At 34.6% G+C, this 11211-nt stretch overlaps 1 protein-coding gene across 1 annotated transcript; it reads left to right on the top strand.

The window, feature by feature from the left end:
- Positions 1-931: 931 nt before the first annotated feature.
- On the top strand, positions 932-9988 carry LOC144349964 (putative methyltransferase DDB_G0268948). The gene is made up of 7 exons (XM_085506385.1): positions 932-1000; positions 4292-4512; positions 4977-5137; positions 5366-5579; positions 7306-7406; positions 7519-7659; positions 7894-9988. Exons 2-7 carry the CDS (start codon positions 4393-4395, stop codon positions 7988-7990), a joined length of 834 nt encoding a protein of 277 aa, XP_085362511.1. The 5' UTR covers positions 932-1000; positions 4292-4392; the 3' UTR covers positions 7991-9988.
- The last annotated feature ends 1223 nt before the right edge of the window (positions 9989-11211 follow it).

Below are 11211 nucleotides of genomic sequence, written 5' to 3'. Positions count from 1 at the left end.
TGTATTTAATATACTATGAGAACTGAGAAATTCTGAGAAAAACTGAAATGTGTTTTAATTATTTGAACCTTGCCAAACAATGACAGTTTCCCGTTTTTCAAACTTGAAGAATTGAATATATTTTTCACATTATTGTTTGCTTTACTTATATTTGTTGTCTTGGTTTCCTCAATACCATAAGGTAAATATATGCTTACTATCCTGGCTGTGGGCCACCTGACCCCGAACGTTTGCTCTCTTCTCTCTCTCCACACATCTAGCCAAATTCTCTTCGTTTTTTTCCCCCCATATTTTGTCCAGAGCACCTAATAAAGAATAATTAACAAATCAAATAGCACACCGGCAGACTCCTCATTGGACAAGCAGGTCATGTCGTCTGCAAATAATGCAGCCGTTATAATTGCTTCCCCCTAGAATGGTAAATTCAGAAATATCCTTATTATCTTTGACGGATACTGGTTATGTTTCCAACACCAGGATGAAGAGCATATGCGACAACGTGTCACCCTTTGACAGTACACTTTGTATTTGTGAAAAGTGTAAAAAAAAAAAAAAAAAATTTTGGGAAAAGCAATATTCTTTTCATAAAACGGGATCTTAATTTAGATAAAGTATCAACAATCTTATTGTGACAACATATTTAAATAAGCTACATCTTGAGTAGTCTGACTTGTAGACTTAGTAGCGCCCTTGCCGGCCGAACGGCATCAGACCTCACTGTGATAGGCTCGGAGCAACTCACGCAGGCTACATATTGAATTTGCGAAATTAAACGTTAGCTACAATTCCTAAAATAACAAGCTTGTTAGAAAGACACGTTTTACAGTGTATAAAAAAGGTAACATACATCCGGGCATTTTCTGTGGTTTATTTTTCCTATATCTATATATATGTTTTTAATTCTGCTGGTGCATATAGTAACAATATAGGGATTATTCAGCGGCATCGACAAACCATCTCCAATATCACAGACGACCACTCTCTAGATCCAGGGTCACCTGTAAGTTATCTATCTCATTGTATATGTTATCATGATAGTTTAGAGCAATGTATTCGTCAAAGAGCCGTTGGGGGGTATTTTTCTATAGCATTGCAGTTGTATTACGCTGTCATACATCTTTTGCAACGGATTTGGGTCTTTTAGAATATAGAGGATCGATCGGCAAATGGTATTTTCGTAAGCTGTAATCAATTGTAATTTAAATAAATAAAAAAACGTAAATTCGGACAAGGTGTAAAATGTAATCAGCTATTTTATTCATCCGTAATTTGTACAAAGATCTTAATTTTTTGTAAGCATATAGCATTTTCCACATTAAATATTAAATTCGTATGCAATTTCCAATTGTGATTCTTAAACACAAATCAAATCAAATCAAATATAATTTAAAAAGTAAAATGTAATTAGGAATTTGCTTTATCATTTTCTGTAAAAAACGTAAAATGACGATTTTATTTTTATTATTTATATTGTTTTATTTTAGATCTGCAAATTTATTGAATTATATTCTATATATTATAGTAAACACGTCATATCCGTTAACCATCATGCATCTGTGACAATATGTGCATCTCATGAAAACCATTCGGAGAAACAGATGAATATGTTTAGAATGTCCATCTCGTTTTTAATTCTTTTCCAATAATTTCTAATTTGCTTTTTTTTCTAATGATGGCTTTTGGTCATCGAAAATAAATGAAACAAACCTCAGATTGGAAAACTTGAGTACAAAATATTTGTTATTCTGATGGACGTTGACGATAATCTTTAACCATGATGCGTGTTATTCGCGTTTGGGCCTACTTCTAAACACAAACGAATACAAAACGCGTTATATCGTATATTTAACCACGGCTTGCATAATTGAAAGCGCGTTCTCTACTCTAATCAGAACGACGATATGCTGGTATAATACATTTGATGTTAAACATACTATGTAATTTTGTTGGGTGGGTAAATTGAACATGATGGGTACGAGGCGACTTTATTTTCATTTTATTAGGGCTCAAAAACGAACAGAACTGTGTTCATGAACTGTGTTCAAACATCCAGAATTCCGAGTCGAATAGAGAGTGATGGTAATACCATATGCCCGTGTTTTCTGTTGATATACTGTAAAACATGTTGAAAAAGCGGCATGCAATTTTAGCGAATTGTGGTAAAATGACGTAATAGCGAAATGTTGATTTAGCGAATCTCTCTTGTCATTGTTGATTTCTTTGTTTGGCGGCCATTTTGAATGTATAATAAAGTCATTAGCGACATCTTGAATTAGCGAATCAGTTCTCTCGCTAAATTCGCGAAAAAGACATGCTCACGAAAAAGACATGTTTTACAGTAATTCATTTTAAATGAACCATTTATTGTTTAGCGTTTTGTTAACGAAATATGCTCTATTAAAATCTTGTTAGTGTTAGCTATTCTGTATTTCAGTTGAATATAGTCAAAGGAAAATGTTCCTCGTTCACTGTAAATGGCTAATTTGGGGGTATTTTTGGAGGTATTTCAGTAGGAATCGATAATATGCAAGATGCATGTAATATATCCAAAATCTGAGGACATTTTTTTCGGTCTCCTTAATAAAAAATAACCGTTCACGATTTTCAACTAACATACACCAACAATTGGTTATACATGTAGATGTTAAAATTGACATGAATTTTTAAACATTATGAATTTATGCAGTTAACTGTTATATGAATCAAGTTACAAAACATGTAGACATTAAACAAATGCAAAATTTGCGTTGCCCGTAATTCGAAGTTCGGTTAACATTTGGGCGTACTTTGGTAAAAGTAGGCGTGGTTTCTAAAATATGTTTCGATGATTTCGTAACTTGACAACTTCAAACAATCTCGCGGTAATCCACAAAGTGAACGCCCCACAATGCAGGCAGGTACCTTCCATGGTGTGTCGAACGAACTTGTTTCGTAAATCAGTGAACTGGTTATCAGCAAGTTCATCAATCGTCTCCTGGCAACTGTTCGCGATTTCCCTACATCGGTGAGTAGAACTAATGAAAGTCTCCGTGAATGTCCATGAGCAGAAATCTACACTAACTGAATGGATGTACATTACGTGTTGTAAGTTTCCTAGGTTCTTCTAGTAACTGTGATTCTGACCTTTGTGTAAACTGATAATACAAGCATAAGTGTATTCTCGAGGGCGGAAGTACGTCACAGAACTTATAAATAAGCTAATAAGACGCGCACCACTGTACCATGTATTTATAAGGGCTCTTTGCGGGCTGCTGCGGAAAGCCAGTCGAAAAACCGTTAAAGGGGAACCTTCCAAGCCCAGGGATTGCACCAAAGAACCATGGGCACTATTGTTTATGTTGTTTACAAAGTTAATCTATCTTTTGTTATCCATTGTAGTTTTAATCCAGAAAGTAAATTTGTTGTGAGATTAGGCTTAACTGGAAGTGTCTCTTCAAAAACGGCTAAAGTAAAGGATATAGACACAGTCCCTCTATCCCCGGTCTGGAAACGCTTCGCAGTCTATTGTCCCAGGGCTGGTTGCGGGTAAATAAACCGGTCACACACAAAGCTGAGCGTACACTGCAACACAGTCCCTCAACAGTCCCAGTGTTGAAGGCAAACACCAACTTAAAAAGAACTGAAAATATTACCGTGATTTATCAAAATACGAACATCCGAGAGAAAAAAATCCACATCACCAAAAAGTAAATGTACATATCTATTTAGATTAAAACAATATTATGGTCGAATGCAGTTTTCTTACTATGAATAAATCGATCGTTTCAACGGAATGCTCTGCTATCAAGAGACTATGCTTCGCGGAAAGCCATACCCAGCGCAGTCCGAGCACAACGGGTACGCGGGTGATTCACACCGTAGACCGGGTGTTGAGGGACGGTGGCTAGAACCATGGAAGATACTAACGTTAGGACCTTCCATGCTAGAACCAACCACAGTTCCTCTATAGACTATAGAGGGACTGTGAGCCAACTAAGAATTAAGTTTTTTTGTTTTTATTTCACAGCATCCAATTTGGTGAGAACATGAACACACGTGAAATTTACACTTTATATAGTAGACTTGAAGGCCGCCACATAGTGGTAACATCTCATTAATTTATTCCCATACACTTTTAATTTGTCCGATTAATATACAATTAGATCCTATATATAAGGTAAGTATACAATATGTGTCGACCACCGCACATGTATAGGAACTATGTAACGCGTGAAAGCGAGTAATAAAAAGGACGTTGTGATATACCTCCAAGGATATACTGAGAAAAATACCACATACATATATTTCACAGAAATTCTGCATCAAGTCTCGGTGAAATGAATTGATAGGACAGTTATTTACAGCATTGAAGCCTATATATATATACATGAGCCTGTAATTCATCACGTCAAGATGTCTCACATAGATATTAATAATTTTGCCACTGCGTCCTTTGCTGAAGCGTACCAAAAATTCAGACCGACGTTCCCCCGGGAGGTACCTGAGAAGATTATAGCTTTCATGGATGCAAAGGTATGTTTGTTAGACGTCTGTGTATTCTCGGGCATTTTCACTGTCGGGCAACTATCGCGGTGAAAACAAAAGCCGAAAACTCACAGAAAACCGTGCTTTGATATACTAGTAGCTTCTGAGACTCCCCTGAACAGTGTAAATTACCACCTACATGTATATGCAACCACAGTCCCTCTAGAGGGACTGTGCATTGACCTTAGAAAGAGATAAGGTCTATGGTGGTTCATACAGCGGTAGTACTTCCATGCATAACATTACCCAGGGTAAAAAGAACATAATTCGCTAGAATATAGAATAATTAATGTGCGCATGTTCTCGGAGTACTAATGAGAATCCTTTAATTCAAAGTAAAATGGCATTGGAATCATTTTGTTGGTTAAAAATATCCAACCGCCATAATTAATCGTATTAAAAACACATGAAGAATCTTCACTCTGCTGTAATTTAAATGTTATAATTTACAGAAAACTGGACCATACACACTAGCTGTGGACATTGGGTGCGGAAATGGACATAGCACCACCCACTTTGCTCAATACTTTGAACACATAATTGGATTTGACGCGAGTCAAGAACAAGTTAAAGCAGCCAATGACAGCAATGAGTTTTCAAATATTCAGTATAAGTACGTACCTGAAATTTGTAAGGTGGAACAGAACATGACTGACATATGTTATTTGTAATTAAAGGGCGGTGGTCGTCGCGCAGCGCGTGTTCGAATTTCATGTAAATAAACAATGTATTTTACACGCGTTGTATACGTCGCTATGAGTCCCATATCGAACAGGACGCGGCGCGACGACTACCGCCCTTTAATGCATGTGTATGCATATATTTGTTTCGTTTCACACAGATTTGGAAGAGCGGAAAACATTCCGATTGAAAGCCAGACGGTTGATCTAGTGAGTGTGGCAAATTGTGCTCATTGGTTCGAGAATATCGATATTTTCTACAAAGAAGTTGAGAGAGTGTTGAAACCTGGAGGATGTCTTGCTATATATGGGTATGGTGATCTGAAATTACACCACGAGACAAAGAGTGAAGCATTACAGGCGATTTACGATGAGGTAAAATACACACACCGATACCATGGTCCACTGAAAAACAGCTCCTCCAATATGGCTACAGAAACAGCATTTTCTTTGGCAGATACTATGGGTCTTTTATCAATAAGCTAGGTAGTCGCCAGGGAACCTCCCACTAGTCCCTGTCACAGGCTAATATAATATAAGGTCTAGGTCTATGGTATAACTAGTTGCGGCTCTCTGCGGCTCCTTAGGCCAGGTCATAAGCTCGAAGACTCTGCAAAGGAAGTCGAAAATATCACTTCTTACCAAAAAAGACAACAATATTCACCAATATTAGAGAATTGAAGATATCATCGCAAAATGAAGAAATCTGAGAGAGGTCCACATGTAGTTCCTATATATGTAATATCAAAGTAATCGGACTTGCAGTTTTCTACAAGAATTCGAAAATATCACTTTTTACCAAACAAGCAGCCTGTCGGCTGAGATAACTCCGCTGTTAGCAATGCACATTTCAATTAAAGAACAGAAGACATCATTAGAAAATGAACAATATGTATAGTATCAAAGCAATCGGACTTACAGTTTTTAAGTCGAAAATATCACTTTCTACCAAAAATGACAAAAATATTCACCAAAATTAGAGAATTGAAGATATCATCACGAAATGAACAAATCTGAGAAAGGTCTACATGTAGTATCTATATATGTAATATCAAAGCAATTGAACTTTTGGTTTTAAACAAGAAGTCGAAAATATCACTTTTTACCAAAAATTACAAAAATATTCACCAAAATTAGACAATTGAAGATATCATCACAAAATGAACAAATCTGAGAGAGGTCCACATGTAGTACCTATATATGTAATATCAAAGCAATCGGACTTACAGTTTTTAACAAGAAGTCGAAAATATCACTTTTTACCAAAAATGACAAAAATATTCACCAAAATTAGAGAATTGAAGATATCATCACAAAATGAACAAATCTGAGAAAGGTCTACATGTAGTATCTATATATGTAATATCAAAGCAATCGGACTTGCGGTTTTTAACAAGAAGTCGAAAATATCACTTTTTACCAAAAATTATAAAAATATTCACCAAAATTAGAGAATTGAAGATATCATCAAAAAATGAACAAATCTGAGGGAGGTTCACATGTAGTACCTATATATGTTATATCAAAGCAATCGGACTTGCGGTTTTTAAGAAGAAGTCGAAAATATCACTTTTACCAAAAATATTCACCAAAATTAGAGAATTGAAGATATCATCACGAAATGAACAAATCTGAGAGAGGTCCACATGTAGTACCTATATATGTGATATCAAAGCAATTGGACTTGCGGTTTTTAACAAGTAGTCAAAAATATCACTTTTTACCAAAAATGACAAAAATATTCACCAAAATTAGAGAATTGAAGATATCAACATGAAATGAACAAACCTAAGAGAGCTCTACCCAAGGTACATATACACCAAGTATCAAAGCATTCAGGCTTGTAGTTTTCAAGAAGAAGTCGAAAAAGTAAAACATTGACACGGACGACGACGGACAATCACTCATATGATAAGCTCCGCTCGACAAAGTCGACAGCGGAGCTAAAAAGACAAAAATATTCACCAAAATTAGAGAATTGAAGATATCATCACAAAATTTACAATTCTGAGAGAGGTCCACATGTAGTACCTACATGTATAATATCAGAATATGCACATATTAGATGTGTAATTAATTAATATATGTGTATTGTTTTCAGTTCAGATACGTGACGTTGAAAGAACATTGGTTTGAAGGGCATAAACATGTGAAGAGAAACCCATATGAATTTTACAACCCGCCTTTTGCTGAGATTGAAACGTAAGAAATACCTGCCGCAATAGGGTACTTTTATTAAGTGCATATTGTTTATAATTATTTAATAAATATATAAATTTGTTGTTGCAAGTCATTGGAAACCTTTTTTTTTCAGGTATGGCTACATAACAATGGAGAGACTGAATACAACAACCGTGTCTGATTTCATTGGTCTTCTTCGTTCATTCTCAGCATACAATAGATACGTACATGTTCACCCTGAGAAACAGGATCTACTGCAGAAGATAGAAGCCATGTGAGCATTTTCTTTCTTTTACATTTCCGCTACGAAAGTTATGCCTGCCTATGCATGGTGGGAGTTTGCATATAGGTAGGGCTTGCATAACAGATGTTGTGAGCATCTTTTGTTCTTTTCGTCTAAAACTTTTTATCATTGTAATATTAAACGTCTTATTCTCTTCAGTTTATCGTGAATCTGTGAGTTCAATAACACATGCATGGTTTAAACTGAATTTCTGTCTCTGTATAGGATAATGCAAGTTCTTGATTTGGAATCCCCACCAGAGAAAACATCCTTGGAATTCAACTATCAACATGTCTTCCTGATCACAGCAAGAAAGAAATAATTCTGGAACGTTGATATAATTTCTGTTCAGAATCTCATTAAAAACCTCAATTCATTGTAGTATTAACCTACGTTACCAATACGAGTCATAGACAGATTACTCATCGCAGTTTGGATTTAGAATAGAATAGAATAGAATAGAATAGAATAGAATAGAATGGATAGGATAGCTTTATTACATCCTTAAAGAAAATTGATATTTCTTCTCTATTTAGCGTAATAAAGCTAATTTATGATATATGCCATTATTACCATGCACATTATAATTATGGCAAGCATAGAGTGCAGATGTTCACAGTAAAGGTGAATTTATAACCAATACTAGTATTGCATGTGGCAGATATGAATTGAATCGCCCTAGATGTATAGTAATTACTGATGATGGTAAAATTGTAGTCACTGGAGGCAAACATGTTAAAATCGTTTCATAATTAAACATCACCATTGACCTTAGAATACCGAGAACTAAAGCTTGGTATGACAGAGATGTACATTTAACTTAGTTTGTCTTTTCTGCATCTGAATTCAAAACGCCATGTTCAGTATAGATGACTGGTGATATATAAAATACATTTGAATATGCACTTAGTGCTCAAGTCAGATTGACATCAACTCTGTTGAGAGCAGCAGGTACAAAAGGAAAGGCAAATTTACATTGCAGTACAAAGTGTTATAGCGAGTGAATATTGATTGAAATAAGAGTCAGAACAAAGACGGGTTTAGAATTATCTTAATTATTTATTTATTAATAATATATTTGCTTGCACTATTTTGTACAATAGCTGTAAATACTGTCATGAAGAAAAAAATAAGATCACATATTTAAAAATAAACATTCCATTGTTCTGCACCAGGACTCAGACTAGTAATACAATTGTATTACTAGTCTGAGACCAGGACAATGTTTTTTGTGTTACTGTAGAATACTTAAAGCGTGGTGGTCGTCGCGCAGCGTGTGTTCGAATTTCATGTAAATAAACAGTGTATTTTACATGCATTGTATACGTTGATATGAGTCCCATATCGAACAAGACGCGGCACTACGACTGCCACGCTTTAATATTAGCTGGAATTAATTTTTGCTGAAAAGACTTTTTGGGTGTTTTAAATGGGATTTATTTTCACAAGTTGAATGTAAAATATATGAAACAAGCAGCCTGTCGGCTGAGATAGCTCCGCTGTTAGGAATGCACATGGCAATTAAAGAACAGAAGATATTAGAAAATGAACAAATCTGAGAGAAGTCCACATGTAGTACCTATATGTATAATATATCAAAGCAATTGGACTTTCGGTTTTCAACAAGAAGTCGAAAATATCACTTTTTATCAAAAATTACAAAAATATTCATCAAAATTAGAGAATTAAAGATATCATTACAAAATGAACAAATCTGAGAGAGGTCCACATGTAGTATTTATATATGTAATATCAACACAATTGGACATTGCGGTTTTTAACAAGAAGTTGAAAATATCACTTTTTACCAAAAATATTCACTAAAATTAGAGAATTGAAGATATCCTCATGAAATGAACAAATCTGAGAGAGGTCTACCCAAGGTACATATACACCAAGTATCAAAGCATTCAGGCTTGCAGTTTTCAAGAAGAAGTCGAAAAAATAAAACATTGACACGGACGACGGACAATGACAGACGACAACGGACAATCACTCATATGATAAGCTCCGCTTGACAAAGTCGACAGCGGAGCTAAAAAGGTATAATCGCTGGATTATATTTTCACCGAATCATCAGCGAAAATAGCAAAAATTAATTCCAAGTAGAAATCAAGTTTTTAACAGTATTTTTATTTGAATAAGGCAAACAAAAAAATGAATTTGTTTTTCATCAGTTTAAAAGGTGTATTGCATTGTTTTTTTTTTTCTCTCAAAATATTAAATTAAAAAAAAAATGATTTATATATGGTATTGCGTACACAATGATCTTTTAATAATCAATAAAAAAATAAGCAAAACATTCCACAAAAAAATTAAATCGTGATTGTTCTTTTTTGGAGACAGTGATTTCAATATGATGTGGTTTTTCTCACTATAATAAGCTGTTATTTTTCCCACATTTCAAATATGCAGAATTTATAGTTCTGATCAATATCCGATCAATATCATTAAAAAAAAAAAAAAGTCTTTAGAAGTTGACATGATGATGTGGAAAAATGAATTTTTGTTATCATGGACATTGTCACATACTGTATACCGGGTTCACTCACCACACATATGTTTAGGAGTCAATACAAACACACACATAAGATTGGACCTGATTGGCTACCAAACCCTTACATCTAACATTCAGACCAATCAGAGAAAAGGTTGTTTGTGGGCAGATCTGCCTTTATAAATGCCCCTTACTGGAGTTTAACACCATTCAATATGATAGTTGCATTCCCACCTTGCAAAACTGTTAGGTTTTTTTATTTTCTCCTGACATATATACCATCAAATTTTAAGATTGCGAATGGGCAATGAAAAATTAGCAGCAAATTGTGACTTGAAATGAGCCTTTTGAAAAATTTAGACGAGAAAGTTTGTTGGTCAAAAGTTAAGCTATAGATTTGTAAACAACAGACACTCATTGAGATAGGAGTTTTGTCAATTGTATTGTAGATATGTTTATCCGTGGGATAGGACCCTCTAGATTTTTTAAAATTAATGGACAGGATTTCTACTTTTAATATATTGTTGAGCTAGAACAGCTTGATTTAAACACACTTATGTTTTTAGATTGCTTTGAGTGATGACTTATTTACAAAGTGCGAAACGAACATTAATACACTAATTAGAATTATTAGAGTATGTTAAAAATAATCTCCATCCCTGCACAAGTTCATACAATGAGTAACTGCCATTTCGGGTTACCTAAGTTTATAAATAGTTTTTTTACGTACATGCTTTTGCTTACTTCAGAGTTCAATGTTGAATTTCAAATTAACCAATTCAGAAATGATATTGTGACATTGTGAGTTCTAATCAACATCATCTGATCAGCAAGTCCTTCATTGTGAATAAGTGGACAGATACAATGTCACTTGAAACATGTAGATATAGACAATGTTGAGTTCTTAAGCCAATCACAATCAAGTATTTGGATTTGAATGAAAGCTGATGATGGGTATTTATTTTTTTCTTAAATACGTTTATAAACCAGGGTGCAGCTTTCTGAATTACAAAGGTATGATCAGTGTGTAGAATACACATCTCAGT

Source organism: Saccoglossus kowalevskii, chromosome 12 (assembly GCF_978046115.1).
Source record: "Saccoglossus kowalevskii chromosome 12, keSacKowa6.1, whole genome shotgun sequence".
Lineage (NCBI taxonomy): Eukaryota > Metazoa > Hemichordata > Enteropneusta > Harrimaniidae > Saccoglossus > Saccoglossus kowalevskii.
This window is presented reverse-complemented; position numbering and strand designations above follow the sequence as displayed.